We start from the raw sequence: 17,451 nt of genomic DNA, 5'->3' as shown, positions 1-17,451 counted from the left end.
TCCTCAGTCAAGGTAACCGAGGCGGAAGCTAACAAAGACCACAGATTCATCTGTGTTGTTATCCAAGTTGAACTCAGAGGTAACGCTTTATTTTGCTCGAAGTTATCATTTGTGTTTTCATAAAATATTAAGTGTTAGTGTAATGTTAATGTAATGTTAATGTAAGTAAACCACATTCATCTGGGTGTTTCACATCAGAATGGCGGATGAGGAGGACGAGACTGGCTTCGATGAGGAGTTGGATGACGGCTCCAGCGGAATCGACGTCGGCCACGGGAAGAGGAAAAGGCTCTTCTCCAAGGAGCTCCGGTGTATGATGTACGGTTTCGGAGACGACCAGAACCCGTATACGGAGTCCGTGGACATTCTGGAGGACTTGGTGATCGAGTTCATCACGGAAATGACCCACAAAGCCATGTCTATCGGACGCCAGGGCCGCGTCCAGGTGGAAGACATAGTTTTTCTGATTCGCAAGGACCCCAGAAAATTCGCCAGAGTCAAAGACCTGCTGACAATGAACGAGGAGCTGAAGAGAGCCCGGAAAGCTTTCGACGAAGCAAATTATGGCTCATAATCTAACCCTGGGACACCTCCTTAATATGCATCTAATTTTGTTGTTCATTTCCTTTTCACTAGCTGTTAACTTTGTTTACCTGTGCTCTTTAGGAGGTTATCCAGACTTCATTTTGGTGTGCAAACTCAGTATTTTTTTTTTGGTAACAAATGATTTGCATTATTTTGCAGATGGTATGACAATAATGTGCCATGTCAAAGTGTTGTCATGCTGCTTGGGACTGTTTAAATAAAGTCGCTTGCGTATTGTTTTAATCCACACAGTCATTAATATTAATTTGAGGACCAGAATACCCAGAAGAGACTGTTCTTTAAATCTGGACTGTTACATTTGTGGCTCAACATCGCATGCACAAATCAACTGAAGCATTAAAAATCACACTGCACTCATGGTACATGCTTTAACAGCAGCCAACACAGTTGCATCAGCAAACCATAGCTGTGAAAATTTCATAGTTTGCAACCACAGCATCTATCTCATCTACCTGCAAACTCATTTATCAGAAGATAAATTACCAGCTATTTTGTTAATTAATTGTTTTGTTTTCATTTTGTTGAGAAACAGCAATATTCTTTGGTTTCAGTTTCAATGTAAGTATTTTTGCAGGTGTCCTTGTTCCTCTATGCCTATAATATTTTGGGGTTTTGAAGTGTTGAACAAAACATCATCTTTGAGCTGAGCTGAGGTGGAGATTTCTTTTTTGCTACTTTCTGTCATTTCAAAAGAGAAAATAATCGTTAGCTGTAGCACAAGTGACGTTCGAATGTCCTATATTGTATAATGTTAGATGTCCATGCCTTTTTTATTTTAAAGCAGATCTAGGTTCACACAGTCCACAGAGAATTTTTATTTTTATTTTTTTTAATTTTCAGAAACTGAGCCTAACAATGAGCCGTCAGGACTTCTGTAACTTTGTGATGTCACAAAAAGCATTCAACGCTCTCAGCCACTCCCCAAGCCCAGGCCACGTGGGCCCACCATCCAACCTTGCAGGATTTGGTTTCTTTGGTGTGTTTACCTGAAATCTGCTATATTTTTAGTTGATCACTCAGAAAACAGTCCTGCTGTTACCTGGCTGTGACTAGAGCTTCAGAGTCGGTTTTTAGTTCTTAAAACCACAAATATATCTTCCTATTTATATCTACACTTAAAATAAAACACATTAGTGTAAATATGGGACCTTTAAAATATTATTTGGGAAAGCAATTTCAATATTGTTTGTGCCAAGAATTTCACAGGCTTGAACCCCTAACTGAACTCTATGATGACATTACCACAGTCAGTTGCTTAGCCAGGAATTCTGGACCTGACAAATGTATGTCCCCATATTTAATAAAATATAGCAATGCTATCATCTATTTGGCAGAGAAGTCCCTTGACTATGTTATGTAATGGATAGCACCCTCAAAAATCCACTTCTTGACAGAGCAGGGCTGTCAGGTGGGCAGCCCCTTTCCTAGATGTTAGTATTCCTACTGGAGTTTCTGTGGATCTCCTACAGACGTAAACAGCAGCAATTGCAGTCATGCTTTTCACGTACTTAAAGAGAATCAGGCTGTAAAGACAAAACTAACTGTGGTTCAAACGAAATGGACAAAAAGAAGAAACCAATAGATTTTATTGATATTCCTCAAAACAAAATTTATACACAGACCATAAATATGACAGACCAACTACAAGTGAGCATTTGTTAGTTCATTTATTCTGTTCACGCAAATTGCTTCTTTGTACAGTGAAGTGGATGGATGAATTGGTCTAAGCAGCAGGTAACAAGCTGCCAATCTATCTTGACTACATCTAGATCAGAGCATTATGAGGACGAGGGGGGGGGTCGCAGATGGCTGCAAAAGGTGTGGTGAATTTCCCCATTGCAGCCTTGCCGTCCTGTCATGGTGTACAGTGTCAGTGCTGCCATCTGCATTCACAGACAAGCTGGGGGGAGGGGAGAGTATAGCCCAGCCAGCGACTCATGCCGGGTGCCCTAGCTGTCTGTTCAGGGTGTTAATGAGGATGTAGAAGAGACGCAGTGAACCAGATGGATAGGAGGAAGGAGATGGGGGAGTGTGTGTGTGTGTGTGTGTCTGTGTGTATGGGGTGTGTTGGGGGTGTGGGATGGGTGGGGGGTCAGATTTGTTCAGAGTGGGGGTTCACAGGGGGTGGGAGGAGGAATGTCCATGAGTCTTTCTGGTTTTACTGCACATTCTCCATCATCTTGAGGAATTCTGGGCAGATAAGAGAGATGGGACAGTCTCATTATTACCCCAAACACAGTGTTCTTCATTTTCACACAGGATAAAAAATAAATTACAATTTACAAAATATATAAAACGCATCTTAAATGGCCAATATTACATTTATCAAAACCTGACCTTAATAATGTTTGACATGCTGTTGACAACAGAAATATAGGAATGCTCTAGTCTGCTTTATCATCATCATCATCATCATCATCATCATCATCATCATAATCATGCATGTACCGTCAAAGTCCAGCATGCCATCAGCGTTCTTGTCTCCATCCTTCATCAGCTCATCAATCTCATCCTCTGTGATGGGCTCGCCAGTGCTGCGGATGATGAGGGCGAACTCCTCTCTGTCGATGTAACCGTCGGCGTTCCTGGACAAATCACAGAAACAACAAACAATGACAAAAGGAAACAGAATAGTGTTTGCAGAACATCAGTGAACCATGCAGCAACAGTGTGAACGTACTTGTCAAACACACGGAAGCACTCTGCCAACTCTTCCTCACTCTTGCCGGCCTGATCCTCCTTTAGCAGCCTCACCATCATGACCAAGAACTCCTCGAAGTCGATGGTACCGCTGCCTGAGGGTCAGCAAGAAGCCACATATTTGATTAACGATGGTCAGCCTAGTGCCCTGCTTCCTTGCGGTACACGACAGCGCGCTCCCCGTTGCGCACAACTTTTAGGCATGAACCACAGTAAAAGGAAACACTGGATCTCTATATTTCATTGATCTGTGTAATTTAAAGCAGCACCAAGCAGAAGTAGTTTTGGTTTCAAAGTGTCAGATACAGATCAGTAGGCTTACTGTTTACTATCAGAGACACAATCCTATCCGTCGCTTACCGTCCTCGTCGACCTCCTCGATGATCTCATCCAACTCCTCTCTTGTCGGGTTTTGGCCCAGCATCCTCATCACGGTACCCAACTCCTTGGTGCTGATATCACCGCCACCGTCGGTGTCGAACATGTCGAAGGCGGCCTTGAACTCTGGATGAGACGAGGAAACGGTTCAATTCCAGAAGGTTTTAAGTAAAGAAATCAGAGTTGTAGCAGGACGAGCAAAAATCTACCTATTAATCCCAGAGGGAAATTACAGTTTTGTAGCAGTTTACATTCAAGATAAACAGATACCAATAGAAGAAAGAAAATACGATAAAATAGGCAATAATAACAATAACAATAACAACAACAATAATAACAATAATAATAATAACAATAATAATAATAACAATAATAATAATAGATTAAATGAAAATGTATTTAGAATCGGAATATGAACAGAAGAGGTATATGGTGTGGGGGTGTGTGTGTGTATGTGTGTGTGTGTTACAGCCTATGTTTTCAAATACGTGTATGGAGCTCATTCTGAAAATGAGGAAAATAACTGGAGGTGGACCTGGGTGATTAATTTCATCTTGACATCTAGAGGTGTGATAAGTGAAAACAACTAGACCGCTATTATTAGTAAACTGTGCCAATACTGGTGCCAAAATGCATTACTGCAGTCCCTACTCACCAGCCAACATTTCCTCGCTCAGGTAGGAGCGGGCCTCTTGTTGCGCGTCAGTCTGGAAGAAAACAGGTTCCATTCTGTCACTTCATCATTCATTACAGCTTACATTTAGGCTTCGCTCATTATTCCAGTTAAAACCCTGTAGGCTACACTGAGCCTCGCATTTAGGCCAAACTGTCAATTTACAGGACAAAGACTGCTCCTATGATTCAGACATCTCTAAGTGAAAAGAGTAAAAAATACCATGAGGCACAGATGATACATTTCAGAAAAAGATATATTGTTATGATTAAGGTTTGTGATAATGACAATTCATATGTTCAACAGGTTTCTTCAGCAAGGTGAAAATAAGTCTGGCTATTTCAGTCTCAACACATTAGGCTCACTGTATATGGCCTGCAGACATCCAATCCCTGGGAATTTGTCGCCCAAGCAAAAGCCGACACCCATCCAGCTCACAGCACACATTCTAAACTTTCTACGTGGACTAAGAGCATTTACACAAGATAAATGGCTAAAGCATAGTTACAGGGCTGTTTAGCAAGAATTCAATTAAGATACAAGTAAAAATCTGTCATGTTTAGAAAAAAGAAAATGCATATTTTAAGGGAAGCCAACAGATACATATCAAAACCTCATTATCAGAAGAAGAACATGCTTCTCAACAACTCAGTTGAGTGATTGATTTTTACACATTCAAATGCCGTTATTAGTCAATAATTTATTCACAGGCTCTCATTATTATGAGTTAATAACTAACGGCAGGTTGGCATTAGCTTGGAATAGCTGCAGCTGTTCACTTGCCCAACTGGTCTTACCATATTTGCGGATTAGCTTTCCCCCCCAAATATCCAAGGATAAAAGAAAAGCCCAAAGGAGTGGTCACTCCGTGTGCACCGGACAGCGAGACTAGACGTCAAGTGAAGGTTCAGACACACTTTAAACGGGACAGCCAGGTCCCGCCCCTTGCCTCTCACAGGCCTCCAGATTTAGTATCCTGAACTTTTAGGGTTCTGGGGCCATGGCAAGCCAATCACACTTGTTTGTTGAAGTTGAAAGGTTAAGAATGTAAAAGAAGTAAAGCAGGAGTTTATAACACTGTTAGATTCTGGGTCAAGGTAGAAAAATCTACAGGAAAGGAGACAGAGATGCAAAATAAATAATGCAAAGTTATGGGGAGTATGCAGATATGCACAGGATATGTCATTCCCTCTGTCACCTGGTTTAGAACTTAATCAATTTTTTCACAGTTGATTTACATTTAGGCCTTGTAAATATAAGACAGTGAAGGTTGGGGGGGGGGGGGGGGGTGTTATAAAGTAGGATATGGGTTTTGTAATGATGGCATTTCAATCTGGCCATGCAACTCAAAACCACGACAAAAATGCTGTTGGGTGGACCCCCAACCTCAACCAAACCATAACCCCCCTTCACCCAAGACCCACCACCACAACACTACCTCCACCCCTTTAGCCGTTCCCTGAATAGCAGGCAGATTTTAGGTCTGCAAAGAGGGAACAGGGACACAAGGAAGGCACCCACACACCTTGGTGCCACATTGCCTGAAAAAAACAGCATAATGCTCCTTATGTGGCGGGCAGTTCCTGAAGGGGAGGGCCCAAGGTGAGAGACAGGATAGGGGGATAGGATGCTGAGGAGCAGCTGTGATGAAAGGGGAGGGGATGTTGCTTTTGAGAGGTGGTGGGGGGCTTGCAGGCTATATACTCAGACCGAGACCTGCATTCTCATCTTTTCTGCCTGTCTCAAGCCTTCAATACTGACTGGCTGTTCGGCTTCACCTCTCACACTGGGGCTAAGCCAGATTTCTGTGCTGGGAGACCGCTGCATGAAGATCAGTAACAGAGCTGTGACAGATTTAGGTGGAGAACAAATTGGAGGAGATCAATTTAAACCAGATCATTGAAAATTCCTGCAGAAATGACAGTTTTCTAGTGTGGAATGGGACAGGGAAGTTGGTTTAAGGCAATGTTTATGCAAATAGAGTCCTGCATGGAGGCTGGTTTAAAGTTGGAACTGGAACAGGGAGATAAAACCAGTTGCAATTGAACAAATGTGTGTGTGTGTGTGTGTGTGTGTGTGTGTGTGTGAAGGGACGATGTTGCTGGTTATGTAGAAAGATGTGTGTCAGCGGGTGTGATCATTTTAAGTGTGGTTATGTGTAGGTGAGAATCATAAGGCTGGACAGCCAGTGGTAATCTAGAAGTCCCCAGAGAGGTCACAGAAAGATTAAAGAAACAGACAGACAAGAATCAGAATCAGACAAGATAAGGCATGTGAGTCATGCGTGGTAGAATCATTTGCAAAGATGAACAATGAGTGGAAGGAGAGAGTTGATTTATTTTAAAAGCACAGGACAGCATGGAGGAGATATACAGTTTTGAGTATGATGAAGAAGAGGAGGAGGGTGGGGCTAAGGCTAGGTGGTGTAGCATTTCTGGAGAAACAGCAGCTGCCAAATGGACAGCTGGGAGGTGGCCCAGGCAAGAAGAGGCCGGAAGAAAGCGTCTTCGTCTTATAAGGTTTGAACAGATATTTATAGATATCCTCAGCAGGCCCCTGGGTTTAATATGAGAAGAGGAAGGGGGCAGGGATGAAGGTGTCACTTGTATCCATTTGGACGTCTCACAAACTGCATCATGCTCATAATTGTACAGGTTTTCATAGCATTTTGAGTCTGCTCTGAACAGATTTCCATCAGACAGTGTGCTTTAGGTTCTTGCTGAGGAAGGGTCACCAAGGAATGTAGAGCTGGTCTCATTACTGGACATTCTCCATCATTTTCAGAAACTCTGGAGGGAGAAAGACCAAGTGACAGTTAATGAACCAACCAACCACCGAGCCATCAAACCCCTAAATAAGATTAGATCCAATCGATCAACTTCAGAAGTCACATAATTAGGTGATCAAGATCCACCTGTGTGCAAGTGTTACATGATCTGTCACATGATGTCAGTATAAATACACCTGTTCTGAAATGCAACACCACTTAGCAAGTAACATGTAGTTGCATATTGGTTACATAAAACTATTCCAAACTTGTAACTACATTAAAGCAATTGTAGCTGGACTTCGTTTAGACTTCACCAAACAGCATGAGTAGTGGTTTAAAGGGAAACATTGAAATGTCTTAGTCAAGGCCCAGACTTCAATCCAACTGAAAATCTTAAGCATGACTTGAATATTGCGGTACACCAACACAACTCATTTAACTTGAAGGAGCTAGAGCAGATTTGTTTTTTGAAGAATGAGCAAAAAGTGGCAAGACGTGCTAGGCTAATAGAGACTTACCCCAAGAAACATGGGTGGTGAATACTTCTGCACACAAGATTTCTATTTTTTGTCGCAATTATTGTTTATATCATAATCAAACACATTTTTGCACTTTCAGAGTGGTAGGCATGTTGTGTGACAACGGTACAAACCCAAAAACCAAGGGGTGTGAATAATTTCACAAGGCACTGTATATGTGTAAGTTATTTATCTATTTATAAATTTTTTTGTTGCCAATTTCTGAGGTTATTTTCTTTTAAAAGAAAGAGAGAAAAGGTCTTCTGTTTAATGTTCACAAAATCTGCCAACCAGCCCCTCTACAGCTTAGTTTATTAACGCCTTGTGTTTTTGTTTAATCCAAACAACAGCTGTGTAATCAATTCTTCTTGCTCTATACACAGCTTAATCTTACCATCAAAATCAATCTTTCCATCTTTGTTTGTGTCAGATTCCCCAAACATCTCATCTATATCTTCCTCTGTGACTGGTTCCCCAGTGAGATGGAGGATTTCGCCAAACTCTTCACGGTCAACAAAGCCGTCTCCATTCCTGTAAAAGAAAGACAAAATCACAGTTAATACTAATCTTTCACCTTCCTACTCTGTTACAATACCACACAAACGGCACTGTGGAGATTTATTAAAAACTCTGCTTTTCTTATAAAGGTCTTGTCAGTTTTCATCAATACCAATAAGCTCTATATAGAGGCAATTCAATTCAATTTTATTTGTATAGCGCCAAATCATAATATACATTATCTCAAGGCACTTTACAGGGTAAGGTCAAGACCTTATTTTGTTAAAGAGAAAAACCCAACAGTTCCCACAAAGAGCAAGTGCTTGGCGACAGGGGGGAGGAAAAACTCCCTTTTAACAGGAAGAAACCTCCAACAGAACTGGGCTCAGGGTGGGCGGCCGTCTGCCTCGACCGGTTGGGTTTAGGAGGACATAAAAAAGGGGGGGGGGGGGGGGGGGGTGGGGGGGGTGGGAGGAGAGAGGAGAAAAGAGAGAGAGAGAGACCAGGAACAGCTGTGTAGGTAATGGTGTTATCAATAATAATGACAGATAACAGTGGTTAATAGTAATGATGAGTAGTGGTGGATCTGGATCCTGCTGCTCCAGAGGCAGAGATACCTGCAGAATGAGGACAGAGAGAGGGAGAGAGAGGAGAAGCACAAACTACGGGAGTGAAAAAAAATACAAAGTTAATGGCATAAAGTAGTCGAGAGAGAGAGAGAGAGAGCCCAGTGAATCATGGGAATCTCCCAGCAATCTAGCTCTATAGCAGCATAACTAAGGGATGGGTCAGGACATACCCGAGCCAGCCCTAACTATAAGCTTTTTTAACAGGACAGTTTTAAGCCCGATCTTAAAGGTAGAGAGGGTGTCTGCCTCCCGAACCCACACTGGGAGCTGGTTCCACAGGAGAGGAGTCTGATAGCTGAAGGCTCTGCCCCCTATTCTACTCCTATAAACTCTGGGAAGCACACGTAGACCTGCATTTAGAGAGCGAAGTGTCCTATTGGGAAAATAGGGAACTATAAACTCTCCAAGGTACGATGGTGCCTGACCATTAATGGCTTTGTAGGTGAAGAGGAGGATTTTAAATTCTATCCTGGATTTTACAGGGAGCCAATGCAGAGAAGCTAACACAGGAGAGATGTGATCTCGTTTCCTAGTTCCTGTCAGTACTTGTGCTGCTGCATTTTGGATCAATTGAAGGCTTTCACTGAATTTTTGGGACATCCTGACAATAAAGAATTACAGTAGTCCAGTCTTGAGGTAACAAATGCATGAACTAGCTTTTCAGCATCCTTTAGACACAGAATGGGTCTGATTTTTGCAATATTGGAAGAAGGCTGTTCTAGAGACTTGCTTTATATGTAAAGTAAAGGACAAGTCCTGGTCAAAAATGACACCAAGGTTTCTGACTGTAGCACTGGAGGCCAAGGTAATGTCATCCAGAGTCAGTATATTATCACATAGTGTATCTCTGAGGTGTTTTGGGCCAATTACAATAACTTCAGTTTTGTCTGAATTTAAGAGTAAGAAATTACTGGTCATCCAGGTTTTTATGTCCTTAAGACAGACCTGAAACTTGACCACCTGGTTAGTCTCACCTGGCTTCATATTGCCTATAAGAGGATATATTATTATCATATATATCCATCCTCTAGATATATGAAATATATATATATGTATGTATGTGTGTGTGTGTGTGTGTGTGTGTGTATATATATATATATATATATATATATATGGTAAAATGCATACATATACTGTACATATATTTAAAATATTTATGATAATTTTTTATAATGTATACCATGTTGTAAGCATATGTGTTAACATTATATATTTAATTTATATATGAAGGTTTAACAAAACAACATACATATAAAAATTCTACATGTCTATCTGCGGAAAGTGATCTCAGACTTTTGGGCCCTTTTGGACCCTACTGTATATAATATTAACACAACAGGCTTTGAGATGGATATATATTTATATAACATATGTCTACAATAAGAGCATACATACATAAACATACATATTTGTATGGGCTAGACATATATGTCAAAATATTAAAATGTTCGAATTTCTAATAGGGTTTATATATAATTTTACATGTACTGTATGTACATATAAAATAAAAACATGTATTTCATATATGAAAATTCAATATATGTACTGTACGTATATTACATTTACGTATCGGAAGGGCAGAGAGAGGGGGCTATAAACCCTGGATGTTCCATTTTTATGGTATTTATGTTAACCATTGTTTGATGCATTGTCCATGCAGACTCCGGGTGTAGTGTCAAATAACATTTACAAATGAAGTTGCTCTGTTGATGCATTCTGCAGGCTATAATGTTGCCTAATTGTCAAATATTCTTATGTATTGCCTTTCGAATTTAGCCACAACACATACTGTATATGGCTCTCAAATGCAATAACTTACTCTACAGTGTATGTCTTTGGTTTTATGTTGATATTGAGTGTCATACTTGTCAAAAATACGGAAGCATTCTGAGAGCTCTTCTTCACTCTTCCCAGCCTGGTCCTCCTTTAGCTGTTGCACCATCATGACCAAGAACTCCTCAAAGTCGATGGTACCACTGCCTGAGGAGGGGGGAGGTGAACAAGTGAGAAGGGACAGATGGTGGGAGGAAGCTCGAAGTGAAAAGAAGTAAACACAACCCCTGAAGCAAACAGACATTAAAATGAGCCTTTCTTCAAATGTCAGTGCGCTGTTACAGTTTAGCCAATAAACTTAAAATACAGTAACTGTGGCATGTGCAAAAGTTTGGACACCCCACTGGGTTGGTGGTAAGGAGACTGTGGGGGCTGTTCCAAACCCCCAAAGCAGAATATTTCCACCCCCATGCTGCTACTATTTTTTCTCCAAACACACCATTGCTGATTGTGGCAAAAGAACTCAGTTTTTAACCTCATCTCTCCACAGCATTTGTTTATAAAATGATTCTGGCTGGAGCAGCATGATGGTGCAGTGGTTTGCCTCACACCAAGAAGGTTCTGGGTTTGAACCTTGGGCCCTTTCTGTGTGGAGTTTGCATGTTCTCCCCGGGTCTGTGTCGGTTCCCTTTGGCTACTCCTAACTAAAGTTATATGTAACTTTTCCACATTCAAATGTCTAAAAATGGCTAGACCGATGTTATATATTGTTTGAGTTATGTACTTAAATCATCCCAAATGTTTCCAGCAATTTCCAAACCAGAGAAACAGTGATTTTAATCATGGTAATGATCCGTTTCATTTCATTGCTTGTTAATGATGTCATATCCCATATGTGCATGTGTCAGCATTGTGGTTCCCCTGAATGTTTTTCAATAAAGATAAAAAATATTTTTCTTAAAATGGTTGCGGTTGCTAGCCAGAAGCTCGAAATAGACTTTTATCCTGTTTTAAGCCACATTTTAAGAGATACTTTTTACACCTTTTCAACTAATATATGGAATAAAAAATGTAACTGGATGAAGGATTTCAGGCATTGGACGTCTGGATTTAAGTTAATTAGAGAAAACCGCCAGGAAAATGGTAGCTCAGGTCTCATCCACTCCTGGATGTCCATGCATCAACTCTGAGATGCCCTGTGGTCACCAAAGAGCGAATCACTGATTTCTACTGCTTTATTTGTTGTTTCTTTTAATCTCCTGGTCCATTGGTTATGAAGAGGAGGACACCTCTGCTGATCAGCTGCTGGTAAAAACCAGTAAAGAGTGACAGAGAGAATGGGGAATGACATGCAGTAAAGAGTTGTCGGTGGGGCTTGCCTGCTTAATGGATTAGCAGTTATGTGGCGTGCGTGTCAAAACATTTTGAACATCTGATTCATAAGGTATCAAAGAAAAAAAGGTAAGCGGTCTCAGTTTCCAGCCCTTCCAAGACATTGTGTCCGCCAAGAAGGGCTGGCAAATCACAGTGACACTGCTTTATTTGGTGTTTCTACTGTTTTAATCCACTGATCCTTGTGTTATGGAGAGATGGACACCTCTGCGGACCTCGACTGCAGGTAAAAATCTCCTGAATGTCTGGTTCATAAATTAGCAGGTAGTTAGATTAGCAGTCTAAGATCCCAACCCTTTCACTGATGTCCTGTGTCTGCTGTACAGCATCAGCAAAACACTGACTTTAAATGTGAAACTGCTTTCAGTGCTTTTAACAGTTATAATCACGTCTGTTTATTTTGGTGAAGAGACCTCTGTAGATAATTCCGCTCCAGGTGAAAACCTCCTGAATGACTGACACTGAAGAAATCCAAACCGAAAGCTTACAGCGATGGTGGTGAAGACTATATACTGTGCGTTTAAGTAACATGATTTATTGTTGTTGTTGTTGTTATCATTTATTCAAATGTGTTTTTATTGATATATTGACTTCTCCACCTCTCCAAGAGTCAAAATTTTATTTTTGAGATTTCAAGACTTTTTTCTTTTTCCACTCAAGTTTTTTATGCATCAACTGAAAATATACATTAAAACTCACCCAATGTCAGTTTATTCATCATCAAAAATCTCATCCAGGGAAACAGTTGTGTAACATTTGTAGCTCTGGACAGATATTTCTGAAGTGTAAAAATAACCCTGATCATATCTTCAGAGTGTCTTGTTTTAGGCTTAAATCTATGTTATAAACTGGGGAGGTGGAAATTGAAAAGTTGGGGTTTTTAACAATCAGGTAAGGTCTAATCAAAGATACTATTGAATTGCACTATGGTAATCGTAGGAGCTTGTGTTTTTGGAGCTTGACTCATACAAGGGACTAAAGGTCAGAATGTCTCAGCTTCTGCTGCTTCAATTTTGACAATGCTCTTTAAGATCTGTTTGTCACAAATACCCCATTGAGTCGAATCTCAATTCAACTTTTCTTGGATAACCATGACCTGGATGAGTGACAATCTTTACAGACACCCTGTCTTTATGGAAGCACAATACTTAATCGCTGGTATGCCCCATTAATAAGTCCCACAGCTTCTCTATTGTATTGCATTGTTTTGTATTGTATTGAATTAAGGCCACACAAAAAAATGCACTGGGAAAAAAAATTAAAAAAAAGAAATTTGAAGTGAGCAGCTTGATCCCATTAATCATCACTAAAAGTCTATGCATTTAGATGCAGACTTTTTTGTCACACAATGCTCTCACCATCCTCATCCACCTCCTCAATTATGGCATCCAGCTCCTCCCTTGATGGGTTCTGGCCCAGCATCCTCATCACGGTACCCAACTCCTTGGTGCTGATGTCACCGCCACCATCTGTGTCAAACATGTCGAAGGCAGCTTTGAACTCTGGATGAGACGAGGAAACAGTTCAAATTCAGAACGTTTCAGTCATAACTGGCAAAACAGAGGAAAAGTAATTCCTGAAAAATGCAACAAAGTATAAAAAAATCAGTCAACTGATGCAAGATTTTCATTCATGATTCAATCTGAATGATCACAAAAACCAAGCGGTTTAGATGTCAGTCAATGGAGGACCCTCAACTGTGATCCAGTTACACATTCATGTTGTGAAGAAGATAGAGAAGGACAGACCTGAAATCATCTCCTCAGTCAGGAAGGAGCGGGCATCGCTCTGGGCGTCAGTGGGCTTAGGAGGAGGAAATTGAAAAAAGGTAAGAAGGGCAGTGGTTGAAAGGAGGGTTGGACAGAGAGAGAGAGAGAGAACCCTGCTGGCAGTAGATGTCAGTATAACGTCAGAAAGACGTTTGACTCTATCCACTCTAACATTGTACTGACATTAAAGTGGTTGGAAAATGAAATGAAAATCGGGTTGACATTGTAATGTTTAGCTAATGTTTAGTAGAGGTTGGGTTTTGCTCATGACTAGAATGTTGATATTTTTGTGTCTAGATTACCTTGACATGAGACATTTGGAAGATGTTGGATTTTGGTTACTTAACAACACAATTTAAAACTAACAAAAAATCTGTCAGCTGTCATCAGTATTCTACATCAAATTATTGTTGGCATTAGATGTTGTCATGACACTGAATTTCTGTCACCCAACATCACAACCTACATTCAACCAAATATCATCATCTAATGCTGTCAGTGGCCAGCTTCGCGCCTGAAGGTAAGTTAACTTTTCTGTTTGCCTTATACACCTGCAACTGGAGTCAGGTCACTGACCCAATGACAGGATATGAGGAGCGCCTAGAGTCAAAGAGGATACCAACATCTCCATCAGTCCTCTATGAAACCACACGCTCAAATATATGTCCTGCTGCTGCAGTTGCATTGATGCACTAGCATCACATAAGCTGTGATAGGAAATGATTTGTCATTTTGCCTTTTGTGGTCTGAGCAAGCTGATGGTTTCCAGCCAAAACAAGACACTTCTGCATGTTCTAGCCCATCTATAATTCATGCACTGTGGATTACAGCTGACCATGTTTCAAGACATACTGATGTGTTTCAGAGTGTGACAGTGTTTTTGTGATCTTGCAGGCAGCCTTAAGAAAATCTTGAACATTGTTTGACTTAGATGATATTCGATTACCTATTTTAAGGAGGTGTTTAGTTTATACGTATTGATTTTCATACTGAATAAAATGTAAATGGAAAATGAAAATCAATACTTGCCTAGGAGCTAAGAGAAACACTTTCAAACACTTTAAAACTGTCAAATTCCTCAGCAAACTTTGGTCGTTAGTTGTAGTATGAAGTGTGGCTGTGTTGTAGTAAATACATGACTAAACATGTATTATTTGTTCCAGTGGGCTAAAACATGCAGAAATACTGCTATGACCCCTACTCCTTATAGTTAAGCTGTTTTTTTCCATGAGGCCACAGAAAACCAAACGAGAAACTTAAAGCCAGAGACAGAACTAAGCCAAAGACTGGAAATAGCATTAGGTCAGGTAAGAAGTCATGTTTAATCCCCCGCCAGCTGTCTGCACCCGCTGATGATGGTTCTTAAAGGGGAATGCCACTCAGTATAAAGCTCACAAATGTAGAACCGAGTCAATATTTCTGAACAGGTAGAGAATAGTTGAAGTTTTATGTTGAGGTTTTATACAGAAACCGGTTTGATCTGTGCTGTTTCTGTCTGAACTCTTAAACCTGCTAATGACATTGCAACTTTAAATCCTACTGTCTATACATTTAATAAGAACCTTTCTTGACAGCACTGGCTTCTTTTTCTTGTTTTTTTTACAATGCGAACATGTTCAAAACAGCAAGAAACACCATCAAGTCTTGTCCAAAGTGCTGCTTCAGTTTTCTAAAAAGAAACATGGGGAGAAATATTAACTGGAGTAACTCAAAGCACAGCAAAAATATCATTAAAAATCTTTAAATTGAGTGCAGTTCCCCTTTAATTGTTATATTGACCCTTCAATTTCTGTAGTTTAGGAGGACAGCAAATAGTTTTCCCTATTTCCCTGTTTGTTTGACCAAACCTCATCAATACAGTAATATATGGAAGGTCATGCAAACCCACTTGTTCTTGTTCTATTTAAAGCTAATTTTAAGGTAAGACTTGGTAGAGGATTTTAGAGGAATTTTCTCAAGGTGAATGTCCTAAGTTAAGACACTCAGGAAAGTCAGCATGTCTTCTCACTTTACTCAGCTGTGAGCTTTCTATCTTTAGTATCATCCCCCTCCAATCTAAATATTAATCAGACTGAGTTTAGTTACGAAGTGATGGAGAACAAAAGCAGAGAAAAATCCCACCATTCTGCAAACAAACAGCAATGTGGATTTACACAAGTTGTACATGTAAACAGAAGTTTACAACAGCAGGTTACCACTAAAGTGTGAGCCCCATGTTGAATTCCCAAGAATTTCATGATTTGCAAGAGATAAAGCAGCACTTAAATCCAGTTATGCTGCAGAGGAGGACTTTGCTGGATGACTTGACGAAGTTTGTCTCACTTCACATAATAGTCTCCATCGTCTGACACCTGGGTTTTAATCCTCATAAGTGGAAAAGAAATGCAAATCCTCAAAGAATAATTAAAACTAAATTTCCTTCTCCAAATTGTTTCCCCTTTGTACCTCCCTCTCAGCTGTCGGTTTCTTACCATGGTGGCCGGTCGGCTGAACAACAGACACCAGTAAAAACAACAAACGTCTGGGAAATACAGTCTTTCCTCCACACAGCTGAGGTAGCAATATGGCTTTACTCCCCTCCATAAGTACCCTCTTATCCCTCTACACTTTTACTGAAAATGGTTGGGATTGGGCAAGAGCCCCCCTCCTCAGACAAGAGCCAGCCAATCAAATCCAACTTTAATTTGTGCCCTGACATCCCCTTGTGTGGCACACTCCAATCCCCCATATTTAGATAACACACAACCTCAGTGACATTTATTTAAAAAAAAGAAAACACATTGCAGGCATCTGGCAGCTGGAGGTTATTTTGGCAGAGGATCAACTGCACATCTCAGTGCAGATGGACACTTGATTTTGCATACTGTAGAAGAACCCCAGTGCATGCACACACACACACACACACACATTACAAACGCACACACTCAGATTAACATGGCTCTGCATGCACAGATTCTCTGCCCCTTCCTCAGTGTCTGTTAACCCATCTGTCTGCCTGTCTCCCTGTCCTCGCTGCTGCTGACTTGCCCTTGCACTTATGACATCTGTCACTTAAGAGGCATGCAAGTAGACTTGTGATCTCACACAGCTGTACCTCATCTTTAACCATTTTAGCTGTTGGTTTGTCACTCCATCAAAAAGTAAACAAACAAAACCATCTCACATAGCCACAAACAGGCAACCCAGGCAGAGATTACAGCTGGAAAAACATGGAAAGATCATGGGAGAGCCTAGTTACAATTGCACATTTCTTTGCTTTAACTTTATTAAAATCAAAGAGGTTTCATCAAAGAGTCAGGCCAGTCGGGAGTCGAACCGGCGACTCACCTGCTAAGAGCATCAGCTTATGTGGTACGTGCCCTAACCAATCAACTGACGGGTCGCTGGGTCGCCCCAAAGACTTGAGACTTGACTTGGACTTGAAGAATTGACCTGACATCTCTGGCTCACAAAGACAATGCTAACATGCAGGCATATTAAGCAGGCATTGTCTACCATGCTACCCATCTTAGTTTAGTGTGTTAGCATGTTTGCGAATTAGCACTAAACACAAAGTATAGCTGAGGCTGGGAATGTCATTTGGTCATTCACCAAATTGCACCAAGTTTTGACATGGTGCTGGATGCAGTTGTTGAGATATTTCAGTTTGTACTAAAGTGGTGGCCTGACAGATCACCATCCCTTTTGCTACACAGCTAAAAAACAAAAACAATATTTACATGAACAAGGAATGAGGACTTGTGTT

General features: G+C 40.7%; 3 protein-coding genes across 4 annotated transcripts; 1 reads left to right on the top strand and 2 right to left on the bottom strand.

Annotated features, from left to right (window-relative positions):
* The first annotated feature begins 1 nt into the window (after nt 1).
* taf13 (TATA-box binding protein associated factor 13) lies at nt 2-832 on the top strand. Its single transcript, XM_071475600.1, has 2 exons — nt 2-79; nt 199-832. Exon 2 carries the CDS (start codon nt 200-202, stop codon nt 572-574), a length of 375 nt encoding a protein of 124 aa, XP_071331701.1. The 5' UTR covers nt 2-79; nt 199; the 3' UTR covers nt 575-832.
* A 1,343-nt stretch (nt 833-2,175) lies between these two features.
* Nucleotides 2,176-17,236, bottom strand: tnnc2.2 (troponin C2, fast skeletal type, tandem duplicate 2). Of its 2 annotated transcripts, none has more exons than XM_071475598.1 (6): nt 17,233-17,236; nt 4,340-4,392; nt 3,667-3,810; nt 3,287-3,401; nt 3,055-3,191; nt 2,176-2,796 (listed from the first exon to the last, which is right to left on the bottom strand). In XM_071475598.1, coding segments are annotated over exons 1-6 (483 nt in total). In that variant the 5' UTR covers nt 17,235-17,236; the 3' UTR covers nt 2,176-2,764. The 2 variants fall into 2 exon arrangements, with proteins under 2 accessions (XP_071331699.1, XP_071331698.1); XM_071475597.1 differs by lacking the exon at nt 17,233-17,236 and adding an exon at nt 5,155-5,263 and having other exon boundaries at nt 4,340-4,391.
* tnnc2.1 (troponin C2, fast skeletal type, tandem duplicate 1) lies at nt 6,675-16,294 on the bottom strand. The gene is made up of 6 exons (XM_071475596.1): nt 16,178-16,294; nt 13,686-13,740; nt 13,296-13,439; nt 10,638-10,752; nt 8,040-8,176; nt 6,675-7,146 (listed from the first exon to the last, which is right to left on the bottom strand). The coding sequence occupies exons 1-6, from the start codon at nt 16,178-16,180 to the stop codon at nt 7,115-7,117; spliced, it is 486 nt and encodes a 161-aa protein (XP_071331697.1). The 5' UTR covers nt 16,181-16,294; the 3' UTR covers nt 6,675-7,114.
* Nucleotides 17,237-17,451: the final 215 nt, after the last annotated feature.

The sequence above is a fragment of the Trachinotus anak genome, unplaced genomic scaffold (assembly GCF_046630095.1).
Source record: "Trachinotus anak isolate AG129_WGS33_773 ecotype Australia unplaced genomic scaffold, CSIRO_AGI_Tana_v1 ptg000004l, whole genome shotgun sequence".
Taxonomy (NCBI): domain Eukaryota; kingdom Metazoa; phylum Chordata; class Actinopteri; order Carangiformes; family Carangidae; genus Trachinotus; species Trachinotus anak.
The sequence above is the reverse complement of the archived record's forward strand: the minus strand, read 5'-3'. Positions and strand labels throughout refer to the sequence as shown.

Bases quoted from the DNA above. Each gene is read 5' to 3' on its own strand.
- taf13 (XM_071475600.1), top strand. From the start codon at position 200: ATGGCGGATGAGGAGGACGAGACTGGCTTCGATGAGGAGTTGGATGAC.
- tnnc2.1 (XM_071475596.1), bottom strand. The intron at 13,440-13,685 runs GTCTGTCCTTCT...CGTCTCATCCAG, and splicing joins GACTGAGGAGATGATTTCAG to AGTTCAAAGCTGCCTTCGAC. The intron at 10,753-13,295 runs GTGAGAGCATTG...CCCCCTCCTCAG, and splicing joins TGAGGAGGTGGATGAGGATG to GCAGTGGTACCATCGACTTT.
- tnnc2.2 (XM_071475598.1), bottom strand. The intron at 3,811-4,339 runs GTGAGTAGGGAC...CGTCTCATCCAG, and splicing joins GAGCGAGGAAATGTTGGCTG to AGTTCAAGGCCGCCTTCGAC. The intron at 3,192-3,286 runs GTACGTTCACAC...TGATTTGTCCAG, and splicing joins TGCTTCCGTGTGTTTGACAA to GAACGCCGACGGTTACATCG.